This window comes from Hemicordylus capensis, chromosome 1, assembly GCF_027244095.1.
Source record: "Hemicordylus capensis ecotype Gifberg chromosome 1, rHemCap1.1.pri, whole genome shotgun sequence".
In the NCBI taxonomy this organism is placed as follows: domain Eukaryota; kingdom Metazoa; phylum Chordata; class Lepidosauria; order Squamata; family Cordylidae; genus Hemicordylus; species Hemicordylus capensis.
This window is the reverse complement of record NC_069657.1, coordinates 287285276-287299642: the sequence shown is the minus strand read 5'-3', so window position 1 is coordinate 287299642 and position 14367 is coordinate 287285276. Positions and strand designations below refer to the sequence as shown.

The 14367-nt window shown below is 48.2% G+C and overlaps 1 protein-coding gene across 3 annotated transcripts in view; it reads right to left on the bottom strand.

Annotated features, from left to right (window-relative positions):
* PXDN (peroxidasin) overlaps positions 1-14367 on the bottom strand; it is a 136867-nt gene that overhangs the window by 41364 nt on the left and 81136 nt on the right. For all 3 annotated transcript variants that reach the window (XR_008313853.1, XM_053286030.1, XM_053286032.1), the window contains 3 exons: positions 12888-13004; positions 6940-7098; positions 4174-4286 (listed from right to left, as the gene is read on the bottom strand). Coding sequence is in view for 2 of the 3 variants with exons in the window: in XM_053286030.1 (XP_053142005.1) it covers positions 4174-4286; positions 6940-7098; positions 12888-13004 (389 nt within the window). In the remaining variant the exon portion in view is untranslated. The remainder of the gene's footprint in view (positions 1-4173; positions 4287-6939; positions 7099-12887; positions 13005-14367) is intronic.

The following is a 14367-nucleotide window of genomic DNA, read 5'->3' as shown; positions in this document are numbered from 1 at the left end:
TAGGGGTGTGCAAACAGGTTTGACGTCGAACGGGTTCGACTGTTCAGGGTCGAACTGAACCACCCTCTGTTCGGTCCAACACTGGACCAAGTTTGGGGGGTTCGCGAGCCTGACATTGAAAAAAGAAATTATCTTTACTCCCCTTGGGGGAGTTCCTGGAGGTGGCGGGGGTCCCCCTCCCCCGCTGGCCGTTCTCATGCCACCCTTGGGCGTTTTGGCTGCTCTTCAGCCAGTTTTCGGCCTTCACCCAGTGGCCATTTTGGAGCCCACACACCTGCGCACTTGGCCTCTGCGTGGCCTGGGCCGAGGGGGGCATGAGGAAGGCTGGCGAGGGAGGGGCAACATCCACTGACACCCACCCCCGCCGCCTCCAGGAACTCCCCCGAGGGGAGTAAAGGTAATTTTTTTTTTTACAATGTCAAGCTCGTGAAGCCCCCCGGACCGAACCGAACCAGAGGAGGATTCAAGGGGGGGGGGTCGGCCCGAATTGGCCCAGTTGGGTTCAAGGCTGGTCCAGTCTCAAACTGAACCAGGCCAGCTGGTTCCATGCACGTCACTAATATCGGGCACAGGAGCAGCCAAAAAGCAGGTTAGACTATTGTGTGTCGGACTAGCACAGCTCTGCACCACACCAACTCACAAGTAGCCTCCTGACTGGGAGGCTACAGCAAGCCTGCCGGTGTCGGGAGGCTCCCCAAAAGGCACCGTGCACTTGCTATTTGTGAAAGTGCCCCTGAACTCTGCTGCCCAAACTGGCTCCGTGACAGAGCCAGTAATCGTCTGCACGGCTGATCTGGCCACCCAGGGAAGGCTCCCTGATCGTCTATGGGGAGAACGGGTCAAACTGGTTCTTCTCACAACCCCAGTTTTTTGCTCTACACACTAATTGTGTGTAGAACCTTACAGTTTAGTACCTATTTAGAGCATCTATACATTTAATTCTCTTAGCCGCCGATGCGTGGGGATGTATGTGGATGTTTGTCAGCGACCAAAGAAAAGGCGGGGGTGGAGCTGCTGCTCAGCAACGGACGAAGAGGAAAATGCAGGAGGAAGGGAGAAGCTGGCGAGGACAGAGGAAACTGGCCTGGGCACGGTAATGGAAGCGGCGGGGGTGGACGGATGTGGAGGAGGAAGGGAGAAGCCGGCGGGGACAGAGGAGACTGTTCTGAACACAGTAATGGAGGTGGCGGCAGTGGGCAGAAGAGAAGGAAGAAGTGAGAAGCTAGTGGGGACAGAGGAGGTTGGCCCAGGCATGGTAATCGAGGTGGTTGCAGCGGGCGGACAAGGAGGAGGAAGGGAGAAGCCGGCAGGGATAGAGGAGGCTGGCCTGGGCACGGTAATGGAGGTGATGAGAAGACTGGCCTGGGCACAGTAATAGAGGTGGTGGCAGTGGATGGATGAGGAGGAGGAAGGGAAAAGCCGGCAGGGACAAAGGAGACTGGCCCGGGCACAGTAATGGAGGCAGCGGTGGTGGAAGGACGAGAAGGAAGGGAGAAGCCGGTGGGGCAAAGGAGACTAGCCCGGGCACGGTAATGGAGGCGGCGGTCGACGGATGAGGAGGAGGAAGTGAGAAGCCGGCGGGGACAGAGGAAACTGGCCCAGGCATGGTAATGGTGGCAGGGGCGGTGGACGGACAAGGAGAAGGAAGGGAGAAGCCAATGGGGACAGAGGAGATTGGCCCGGGCACGGTAATGGAGGCGGCGGTCGACGGATGAGGAGGAGGAAGTGAGAAGCCGGCGGGGACAGAGGAAACTGGCCCAGGCATGGTAATGGTGGCAGGGGCGGTGAACGGACAAGGAGAAGGAAGGGAGAAGCCAATGGGGACAGAGGAGACTGGCCCGGGCACGGTAATGGAGGCGGTGAGGAGACTGGCCTGGACACAGAAATGGAGACGGCGGTGGCAGGCGGATGAGGCGGAGGAAGAGAGAAGCCAGCGGGGACAGAGGAGACTGGCCCAGGCACGGTAATGGAGGTGGTGAGGAGACTGGCCCGGGCACAGAAATGGAGGCGGCAGCGGCAGATGGACAAGGCGGAGGAAGGGAGAAGCCGGTGGGGACAGAGGAAACTGGCCTGGGCATGGTAATGGTGGCAGCGGCGGCAGACGGACAAGGAGGAGGAAGGGAGAAGCCAGGTGTCATGGCCCAGACCTCTGCGTCAGAAGAGTCAGAGGAGGAGTGGGAGGATTTGGTTGGGAGAGCAGGCTCAGAAGCACAGCAGGAGGATTTGGCTGTGAGAACAGGCTCTGAAGCTGAGGTGGAACAGAAGCAGACAGGGGAATCTGAACAGCTGGCAGAGATGAGGACTGAGGAGACTGATCAGGAGGAAGCTGGAATTTCACCTGTGTTAAAAAGATGTCTCAAGAGAAAGGTTCAGTGGGAGACACAGAGGTGTATGATCTCCAGGGAGAGGGAATAGAAATGCTGAGTAATGACAGCCTGATTGGCTGCCGGTTATCTCGAGCCCTATATCAAGCAAACACTGTTCCTGAGACGGTACTGTCAGCAACGTTGCCTACCGCAGACAGTGTTCCTCGTGCTTATAATTGTTCAACTTTTCTTGTTTCAGCCTGTCCTTGTTCTGTTCTTTCCTTGCTTCTTTATTTCAGTTATTGCTCAGACATCATAGAGGGGGGTACCTAGTTTAGTTTCAAGGGGACTTTATTTTGTTTCTACTACTTTATTTTTGAGTCATCCTTTGCTTTCATCCATGCAACTAAGCTGCTACTTGCTTATCTATAGAATTTCTATCTTGACTCACAGAAGTGGAGCTGGAGGGACCATAAATCCTGTCGGGTCAGCCGTGCCAACATATTTACAACACCAGCGGCGAGAGAAGTGACTGGCCTGGGCATGGTAATGGAGGTGGCAGTGGCGGGTGGACAAGGAGGAGGAAGGGAGAAGCTGGAGGGGACAGAGAAGACTGGGCCAGGCATGGTAATGGAGCTGGCGGTGGGCCAGCCCAGCACAGCGTGGCCACAGTGAAGGGAGGGAAAGGTGAGAGGAGCCCGGCTGGGGGCTGTGCGCCAGGTCTGTGAGCAGAAGGTGAGACTAGTGTGAGGTGGGGGGAGGGCAGGAGGGACTAGGATAGAAGATGGTGGGGAGGGCAGGGGAGACTGGGGCAGAAGATGGGGAGGGCAGGAGAGACTGGGGCAGAAGATGGGGGAGGGCAGGGGAGACTAGGGCAGTGAGGGGAAAGCAGGAGATTGGAGCAGTAAGTGAGACTGGGGTAGAAGATGGGGGAGGGCAGGAAAGACTGGGGCAGAAGGTGAGGGGAAGGCAGGAGAGACTGGGGCAGTAGGTGGGGGGAAGGGGGGAACCACCAGCCCCAAAGAGCGCACAGATGCTCTGTGCGGGTTCAGCTAGCTTGTGCTTGTTTTATTGGTAGATACAAAGCAGCCAGGCAGCAACTAAAATAGCCCAGGAACAGGAAAATGTTATATTCTCCACAAGTAATTACTATATTTGGATACCCATAAATACATTACACATGCTAAATCAGAAGTACAATAGAGTGACTGACAGAGATAGAAGAGCATTTATTTTGCTCATTCTTCTAGGGTGACAAGAGTGGCTCAGGCTCATATAGTCACATACTGGGTGAGAGGGACATTCCTTTGGAAATACTCAATGGACATGTTTTCTTCATGTGCATTGCCAAAATAACCATCATGTTTGTGGATGGGATCACTATTCTTCCTGGCCAGTTTAAACAGTTTTAAGATGATACATCATCATCCAATGGAATTATTCATTCACGCACCTTTTTCAGTCCAGCACTGTGAATATGAGGCAGGGTTGCCTAACCTTTCGATAGAAAGAATTTAGAGCTTTTATTAGAAGGGAAAGGCTATGATAACTTTTCAAACTCCATTTAGGTATCTGCATGCTGAATGCTCTTTGTAACACAGACTCAACAAAGGGCCAAGCTAGTATTTCAGAGATGGAGGAGAATCAACTGTCAACTATTTTAGTTGCAACTGTTTTGCATCTGTTTTTTAAATTGTTTTAACCTGTTTGTTTTAAATGGTGTTCTTGTATTTTATTTGTTGTGCACTGCCAAAAGCAGGCAGTAATACACACATACATACATACATACATACAACTACTACAATAAACTTTACCAAGATTAAGCAACATACACTGCTTGTACATCAATTAAGCATGAGTTTATTACCTTATTCCATGTTATTACTGGATCAGGTTCTCCTTGAGAACTGCATGGAATCTGTATATTTGTGCCAACTTCTACTGTCATATCACTTGGTACATTAGAGAACACAGGGGTAACTAAAATAAAGTTAGATTGAAGATAATGAAAAATGAGTAAAACTCCTAAATAATATGAGAATTATAAAATTCAGGTTATGTAAAAGGTTATTCACCTAACAGGACCTTTTTCACTTGATGGCACTATTACCATCAGTAGCGGCTGATACAGGTGCCAATGGGGGTGGGCGCGAGAGGCACCTTTAAGCATAAATTAGTAGGTGCTTACCTCCGCTCCAGCAGCACCTGCAAGCTGCTCTGAGCAGCAGCACGCCGCCCAGCACTCCCCGCAGTAGGGAATCAACTCCGCCAGTCACCTGGCCACCAGTGGGGGTCAGCTCCACAGAAGCCAGATGAGTGGTGGAGCCGTTCCCCTGCCGCAGGAAGTGCTAGGTGGCGCACTTATGCTCGGAGCAGCTTGCAGGTGCGGCCGGAGCAGAGTTACGCACCTACTAATTCATGCTTAAAGGTGCCTCTCGCTGCCTCCCTGGTGGTGCCCGCACTTTGGTAGGATATTAAATTAAAGTAATATTTTGATGGATGAGGTCCAGTTTCATGCACTGAATAGTAATTATAGAACACATTACACTGAAATCCTCCTAACTATCCAAAATTATTGCTGGAGGATTCAGTTTATATTCTAAGGTTCTCCATGCAGCTTTTTAATTTCAAGCCACAAGTTTGAAAAACATTATTCAAATTTAAAAATTCCAAGGGATTCATTATTTCTCCATTACCATCTCTAGATGTGCCAAGTCTCATTTTCCTAGTTTGCCTCAATGATCGTTATAATATAAATACAGCCATCTTGAAAATAAATGCAGCTATTTATATATGACAAACTGAGGTACACCTCAGTTGTACTTGTAGCTACTGCTGCTACAGCTTTTCTTCTATTTATTCCATTTATAACCCGCCCCATCCAGAGGCTCTGGGCGGTATGACGTTGTCAGCCCTAAGTATACCATTCAATAGACTATCTGTAGTTTCAGTTTCTGTTCTCCTTCCTCTTCCCACCCTTTTGCTATACCTCCTGATGAAAGTATCCATTTCTATGTTCCTAACAGTTATAACATTTAGTAATGCTGAAAAATTAAAAGTCACACAAGCAGCTGACATATCAAGCAGGAAAATGTCTTGGGTGAAAAGAATGGCTGACTAGGGATGTGCACAGAACTGTTCAGTACTCCATTCTAGGAGGACTGAACTGGTTCCGGCAACCGGCGGTCGAACCAGTTTGGAAGGGGCGGGGGGTCACTTTAAGGGGTAGGGAAGGCGCTGCCATACTGCCAGCCCCCAGCCCGACACTTTCCCCCCACTGTCGCTCTTCCAAAAAGTGGGTGCGTAGAGCTACAGCGTACATCCTTGCAGCTGGGAGAAGTGTCGCCACACAAATGGCTGGCAGCCCCGCGCGCCCATTTTTTGGAAGAGCGCTGGCCAGTGGGGGGGGGAGTGTCGGGGTGAGAAGTTGGCAGGTAGGCAGCTTCTTAAAGCGACCCCCCCACGGACTGCACAGAACCGGTTCCATGCACATCCCTATAGCTGACATCTAGATTAAGGAATTGTATGAACTGATGTTGCACACAAACTATGGGTAGGGGTGGTGTTATTTTCACCAGTCTCCCCTTCTTTCATAAATGATTGTAAATCCCAAAAAAAATCAGGGACATATTTTGGGGAGTCACATTTGGATATGGGGGAAAGAAAGATCAATGAAATTATGCCACAGTGAGAGCTCCATGTGTGCATTGTTAGTCTGGATTTTGGCCCATGTCACTATTTAGAACTACTGCATCATGCAGTATGAAGATATTACAGATGCTTCATATGCTCATAATATCATATCGTTGATAGGCTCATTTGTTTCATTCCACTATAAATAAAATAAATGCCAGTTATGAAAAGGCACCAAATATCATAATTTGTTTAATTTAGAACTCATTCAGAAAGTTATCATTGTGGGTTGCTGTTTGCCAACCAACAGGTTTTTTCCAACATTCAGGGTCTTTTCAAAAGGAACAAGATTGCTCAGTTAAAATTATGGGAAAGAAAGATCCTGCATGTGCAAAAATGATTGATGGGGAGCAAACAGCAATGCACCTCTCAAAACCATTGGGTGAGTTCATCAGGCAATTTTCTGCATATGAGGTCCTTGTCTCCGTTTATTTCAGTGGAACAAAACTGGCCCATTGGAACTGACTGAAGACCTTGAATATCTGAAAGTGTTATACCAATTGGATGGAAACACAGTACTTACAAGTAGTAGAAGAGTAGCTGGGTGTCCCATTGAAAGCAATGGGAAACAAAAACAAATGAAAAAATTACCAGATCAATGTGATTTTAAGTGAATAAATAAATAAATAAGAGATTTTAATAACAAAAGCAAATGGAATATTGAAACCATGGTTTTTGTATGTATGCCCCTGTGATCAATATAGTTATGACATGGCAAATTTAGTCATGTGAGTTAGCCATAAATAGAAAATTAGTAACCCATGTTGGCTTAAGAGAGCCTTTAAAATAAAATTACATTTTTCCTTCCAGCAACAAAAAGAAATGTTAGAATAAGCAATTCCAAGTTTAATATCAGGATGGCAGAAAATTCCTTCTCATTTCAAACATTTAAACAAAAATGCAGCTTTAAAAAAATGTAATTGGGGTTTTGAAGACATACCTCTAGGTTGTACACTCAGGTGTACAGCAACTCTTTGAGATCCCACAATGTTGACAGCTTGGCATTCATACTGGCCTTGGTCATGTAAAGCCACTCTAGAAATCCTCAGGGTTCCAGATGACAAAACTAAGTGTCTCCGATCTACAGAAAGCTGGCTGCCTGAAACATATCAAATGTTCATTAAATGAAATAATGCATCAAAATATTAAAGCCCATATCTACAAAGCTCTCACACTGCTGCCAAGTTCACTCTTACAGAAAGGACATGGAAATACGACAAGTGATCTTGATAAACATATAAATATTTGTAATCATAATAAAAAGGAAAAGGTTGTTGTTGCTTAGGAAGGAGCTGAAATAGAGGGGTGGTTAATGGTATGGGCAAACTGCATCTTGACTCTAGTTCAGATTCAAAGCCCTGGGTTTGATGTAAACTTAAAAATAGGGACAAGTGTAAATGAACAAATTCAGGAATTAAGTTTTAGAAATTCTTCATCTTAATCTGGAAGGCAGGTGAAATGGATAGAAAGAATCCTTAGAGAAAGAATGGACTGGGATGGGGAAATTGAGTCATCCCTAAAGGTAATTTATTTTTCTGTAGGGTCCAGCTCAGTGGAGGCTCCTCTTTAGGGGCCAGCCCCCCACCCCAAAGGAAAAAGAAATTAAATTACAGTACTTAATTGCGTTAAATCAATCAAGCAATGACTTCTGTGTGACCTTAGTTGATGACTATTTAATCTCAGTGTTCAGTTTGCTTTTCTGTTGCTTCTCTCATGTCTGAGGGCCAGTTCAGATGATACTTTTAAACATGTGTTTAGTATATCTGTGGTTTTTTATACCCACTTGTTAAACAGATTCAGATGAACAGACCAATATGGGTGGGGTGCATTCTTCCAATCAGGTATTTAAAATCCTACTGTACTTTCCTTTCAGGGATGTGCACGAACCTGTTCGGAGGCCCTTTTACAGGCCTCCGAACAGGTTCAAACACTGGGTGGGTTCAAGGTTTGAAGGCGGCGGGGTGTGTGTGGTATCTTGCTTTAAGGGCGGGGGAGGGTGCACTCCCCCCCTCCGCTTTCCTTCCACCAGCGCTCGGTTTTGGTAAAAGCCTTTGGGGTGGCAATGTACCTCCGTCACCCCTTTTTACTCTTCAGCCAGAAGTGGCTGGAAGTATCAGGCACACGGGCACACATTGCAATTGCGCACATGTACCTCAGAGGAAGGGGAGGCAGGGAGATACACTGCCGCCCTGAAGGCTTTTACCAAAACCAAGCACAGGCGGGGTGGAAGTGGGAGGAGGGGTAGGTGCACCCTCCTTCACCCTTAAAGCGAGACACCCCACCCCCTCAAGCCATCCCCGCCCAGTTCCACACACATCCCTACCTTTCACAGATGCAATCCTATCACTCCTCTCTCTCTATGGTTCACAGGAAACTTTTGTTGTGTTTCCTGCTTCAAACACAGCGCCTTCCCATAGATACACGTACATAAGATGATAGAGTCATGCACAGTGGTCAGCTGTTGAGATGCAATTCTTTTCCAAATCAGAACTGGGCTTTGGCTCCTTTGTCTTCTACTAGTGGGCCCGGGCACAGAGCATCTGTGCCTCTAGTTGGGCCCAGCTCACCTTCGCCACCGTCATCCTGGGTCAGGCCCCCTCCCCCGCCCTCGCGGCCAGGCCCCCCACCGCCTCGCTGGGCCCACCGCCGCGGCCCGCCACCTCGCTGGGCCCCGTCGCCTTGCCCCGCCACCTTGTTGGGCCCTGCCGCCTCGCCCTGCCGCCACCGCCTCGCTGGGCCCGCCACCTCACCCCGCTGCCGCCACGCTGGGCCCACCGCCTTGCCCCGCCTCGTGGCCGGGCCCGCCGCCGCCGCCTCTCTGGGCCCGCCGCCATGGCCCGCCGCTTCACTGGGCCCTGCCGCTGCCTCGCTGGGCCCGCCACCTTGCTGGGCCCCGCCGCCGCGGCCCTGGGCCCGTTGCCGCGCCGGGCCCGCCACCTTGCCTCTGCAGCCGCCCAGCCAGCGAATTCTCCTGGGTGTGCGCCAGGACCAATCAGGCACCCCCGCAGCCCAACCAATCAGCTGGGCTGCCAGGACGCATTTTTCCTGGGCACACCCAGGAGAATTATATATATAGATGAAGACATCCAGAACTACCTGATGGCTTGAAGTACACAGATTAAATGGGCATATCTGGAGATCTCAAGGTGCATTCCAGGTATACCTATTAGTAAAAGGGCTTCCAGTTTGCAAACACTCTTCCAAATATCAACCTCTTATCTCTCTGTGGCTCTAGCCTTTCCTATCTCTATGAAGTTTCATTGTACATGTTTTTCAATGGGAGAGTTCCCCTGCATTTTCTGGGAAAGTAATTCATTTTTGGGTTTTTTGTTTGTTTGTTAATGTAGTCTGGGTAAGGTCTGGAACCTTCCTGCAAAAACTAAATAGATTTTTCTATCTTTTGTGCCTTAGTCTGGAAGTTTCATATCAGTGAGTGAGTGAGGCTTAGGCATCTTTAGATTAGATTAGATTAGATTAGATTAGATTGAGCTCCAAAATGGGGGAAACCCTTTTATAGGAAAGGATCCTCACAGTTTCCAAGTCCACAACCCCAGATTTCTGCTGGAGAATGAAAAGACACAGTTTTGCAGTTGTAAATGGAGTGCTGGAAGGTGAGGAAGAGAAGGGAAGGGAGCGGGGTAACAGTCTTAAGGGACCTGCCTGGTGTTCTGGCTCCTCCCACTCCACCTTGAGTTCTCTCCTCTGGTAACATCTCTGTATCAATCCTTCACCCCCAACTTGACTGGGATCGTCCTGGACAAAATGCTCTGTCAGACCCCAGCAGAGAGAGAGAAATGACCGAAGAGGCTGTAAAAAGGTCTCTGGAAGGTGAGGGAGTGGAGACAAGGGACCAGGGGTGACCCTTGAAGCTTGGTGGGTAAAACCACCCCTTTTTTTCTTGTCAGAGCAAAAAACAACAACAACCCTTTTTAGGGGGAAACTCAAACATGCAGGCACACATAGTTTTTCACATTTATATTATATCAGAAAGTAGGTGAAACCTGTAAACAGCACACTTGTCTTGTAAGCCGCACTTATTCCAGCTATGTCAGTTAGCATGGCAGAAATTAAAAGAACTCTCTCACAACTCTCCACCTCAGGCAAGGAGGAAAAAAATGGTGTCAAAAGTAAGTCCTGCCCACATAACTGGATGCGCCAATCCTGGGCATCCTGTTTACAATTCAAACATTATGGTTAAGGAGGGTTAATACCATATTCCCATTCAAATGATTATCTAATCACATGATAGTGACTACCCTACATTCTAAATCCACAACTAGTATTTAAATATAGGGTAGAGAATGTATGGTTTTTCAGTCAGATGATCATTTGTACATGGGTAGAGGACACTTATCACACATTGAAAGTATCATCTGAACAGCCCCTGACTCTCGTCTCTTGCTGGTTTTGTATTCCAGCTTTTCTCTTGCTGCCAGAACAAAGCGGAGGAGATCTACAAATTACAGAAGCATATGACGAGCTTTCCTTGCTCGTGTCTTTTCAACACAGGGAGGGCCAAACTGGCTGCTCTTGTCTTGGGCCCCTTTTGGAAAGAAAAGGACCACGGAAACTGCTTTCTTCCCTCAACTCCAGTTACAGGAAAGGCTGCCTCCAGTTCTGCATTCAAACATAACGGAGGCAGCTGCAAACCAGAGGCACAAGCTGCGAACCTCACTTCAAACCAAGGGTTCAAATTGGAGTTTGGTGACTGAAACCTCAATTTGTGTTAGGGTCCAAAAAACAGTATCATGCATTCAGACATACAGTTAAGGGAACCCCGGCCACCTATAACTCTAGTTTTGTGTGATGTCGGAATGTGTGTGTGTATGTGTGTGTGTATACACACACACTCACACTATATTGTTAAATTTCTCTTTCTCCTACAGTTAAAGTACCTTACAATACAATTTTAACAGATAAATAACAAAAAGCAATACTAACCAAAACTACAATCATAGTGTGAAAATAGAGACAAAAATAGAATTAGAAAGAACGTAACAAAATGCACTGAAAGTAGTTTATGAGTTTCATGTTCTAGGTTTCAACTACTTGACAGTTATTTATTCAGGAGCTGAAGTGATTTGATTAGCTAACGATCTTGGAATGCTGAATCATTAAAAAGAAAAATTGGTAGAGGGAGCACTAATGCTGATTTGTGCCATGTTGAGAGTAGGAATCCTTGTGGTTGGGTAAGGTAAGCTAGAAAAGGGATGGAGCAGGAGTACGGAATTCATAGTGAAGTCTGAAGTATAAAGAAAGATTCTTCTCACGAGCAGCCTAACCCAGGCTAGGGTAGCTCAGCCTAGGTTAGGTTGCTTGTGTAGAGCTCTAGGATTGCTCCTGATCTCAGAGCTCCCACCCAGCCTAACCCTGTCTATTGCCCCTGCTCTTAGCTGCGCAAGCACACCCTTAACCCCAGTGCCAGGATCACATGCTTGCTCGGGCTGCTTGCAACCCGAGCAGACACAGAGATGGGAGCTAGAGTGCCTGTTTGACAGGGGGAGTCCCCAGTGCACCACACTTGGCCTGCAGCGCATTGTGGGATTCCTGGAGACTGGGATGCTTTGTCCCGGCCTCTGGCAAGCCCCATGGCTCTTGGGCAAGGTGAGCAAGGAGTTCGTCTCCGGGGAAGGTAAGTACTGCACAGCCTTCTAGGGATGTGCATGAACCTGTCCGGAAGCCCTTTTATGGGCCTCCGAACAGGTTCGAACACCGGGGGGTTCGAACTTCAAAGCCAGGGGGGGTGCCACTTTAAGGGTGGGGAGGATGCACTTGCCCCTCCCCCCGCTTTCACCATGCCGACGTTCGTTTTACATAAAAGCCTTCAGGGCAGTAGTGTACCTCCCTGCCGCCCCTTCTCCCTCTTCAGCCGGAAGTACCAAGTGTGTGTGCGCACATCGCGTGCATGTAAGTCAGACAGGCGGGCGCACACAACGGGCACACGTGCACTTCTTACTTCCGGCCACTTCCAGCCGAAGAGGGGAAAGGGGCAGCAGGGAGGTACACTGGCACCCCGTCCGCTTTTATGGAAAACAAGCACCGGCGGAGGAAAAGCGGGGGGAGGGGTAAGTGCACCCTCCCCCGCCCTTAAAGTGGCACCCCCTACCCCCTTGAGGCACCCCCACCCAGTTCTGTGCACATCCCTACAGCTTTCCCCACCCCACCCGCCCTCCCCACCTCCCAGTCATGTGAATAGCCCTAGAGTATAGTTAAAACAATGGAATAAACTCTTGCTTATGATCTAGCCATTTTTGCTGCAGCAACGGTTCCCTAATCCCACACAATTTTTTCCTGAAACTCTTCACCACCAAATTCACTGGTTGACATCCAGAGTTATCCATAAACAGAAAATCAGTAAGAGCAATGGAGTATGGATGTGTCAGTGCTATGGAGATCTTCTCCACTACTGCTGCACCTGTGCACATGGAGCGGGGGTGGGGGAGAGCAAATCTGGCTGATTTCCTCTGGCTCCAGAAGTACACTGTGTCACCTGAAAATATGTGAGGGCTGTGACATTCCGGGACATATTTTTCCAGGGACACAGGGTGCTTGGGGAGGCAGAGCAAATTCTCAAAATTTGCTTTTTCCTGCTGCGTGCTTGACCCTGCACAGCTAAAGAAGCTCTTCTCTATATAACAGTACAGTTGCTCTGTTATACTTGCATGGAGCATCCAATGTCAGGCACTAAATTTAGGTGTAAAAACAAAAACAAATGCCAAATCAATGACAGCAATGAGAACCATTTCTACTTCTACCACCACCACCAAAAATAATAGGACAATCATGAGTAAAAACAAATATGCTTAATTGCTGCTAGTTCAACATAAGTCCATTCAAAATTGTGTGAAGCGTATAGGCTTAGAAACTGGTTGTAATCTAAGTTCTTACCTCCTTTAGTCCAGGCAATAACTGGTTGCGGATATCCCTGTGCTTCACAAGGGAAGTCAACAGTTTGTCCTTCAATTACTATTCTGTCTTGAGGTGTCACAGTAAATTGAGGTACAGCTATATAAAAGAAAAGAAATAATTTCAGTAATTAGAGCACACACTATAGTCAAAATTATTTTATCTGTAGCTCACTGAGTTATGAAATATCAGCCCTTTAGATCAGAGTTTCCCAACTCATACTCCAGGTGTTGATAAACTACAACCCCAATCATCCCCAGCTATAATTTATTGTGTAGTGTAGGGAGTTGTGTAGTGTAGGATGATGGGAGTAGTAGTAGTAGTAGTTGTTGTTGTTCAACAACATCTGGAGAACCATTGGTTGGGAACAGCTGCTTTAGATTATAGATCTTAGATATTAATCTATGAATATGTGAACTGATCACCACAACACCGAATGTTTGTAAGAGCTCCTAGGTACCACTGGACTTCAAATAAATAAAAACCAAAGTCTAAACTAGTGATGTCCACAAACCTGTTCAGAGGCCTTTTTACGGGCATCTGAACAGGTTTGAACACTTGGAAGTTCGATGTCCAAAGGCGGGGGGGGGGTGTTTCACACTTTAAGGGCGGGGGAGGGTGCACTTACCCCTGTCTCCACTTTCCCCCCACCAGCGCTTGGTATTTGCAAAGTCCTATGAAGTAGCAGTGTACTTCTCTGCTGCCCCATCTGCTCCCTGGCTGGAAGTAGCTGGCGTGCATGTGAATGCCAGGCATGTGCATGCGTATGTCATGCTCAGGCATGTTGGGCGGGCTGGTGCGCGAGCGTGGCATGCATGCACATGTGCGCCACTACTTCCAGCCAGAGAGCAGATGGGACGGCAGGGAGGTATGCTGCCGCCCTGTAGGACTTTACAAATACCGGGTGCTGGCGGAGGAAAAGCGGAGGGAGGGGTAAGTGACCCTCCCTCGCCCTTAAAGTGCGACACACACCCCCGCCATTGAACCACCCCACCTGGTTCCATGCATATCCCTAGTCTAAACTAGGGGGTGCTTAGGAATTGTTTAATCAAGCAGAAATGTTCTCTGGATATTAAATATGTTGGATTTTTGTCCTTAAAAAAACAACAAAAAACCTTTATGTAGATTATTAAGAAAACACAGTGGCTGACATCCTGACTAATGAGGCATGTGTAAGGTGGCTCTGTGGGGACATGCCAGGAGCCCACTACACAGCTCCCCCAATCCTCCTGCTACCCCCAGAAATGTAACCACATTCGCAAAAGGAACCACTGTCATCTGTGTTGGGCTTGGATGGACAGAAGATGTAGGCTTTGTATGTATACAAGAAGTGTGTATCCAAGGATAGCTGACAAGAAACCAAACAAAAGATGTGAGGATTGTGGGAGACTGGCCTGTAGAATGCACTTGACCACCTATCAGGCCTGTGTTAGCACACAGAGTGTCCTTTCAGCTGAAATGC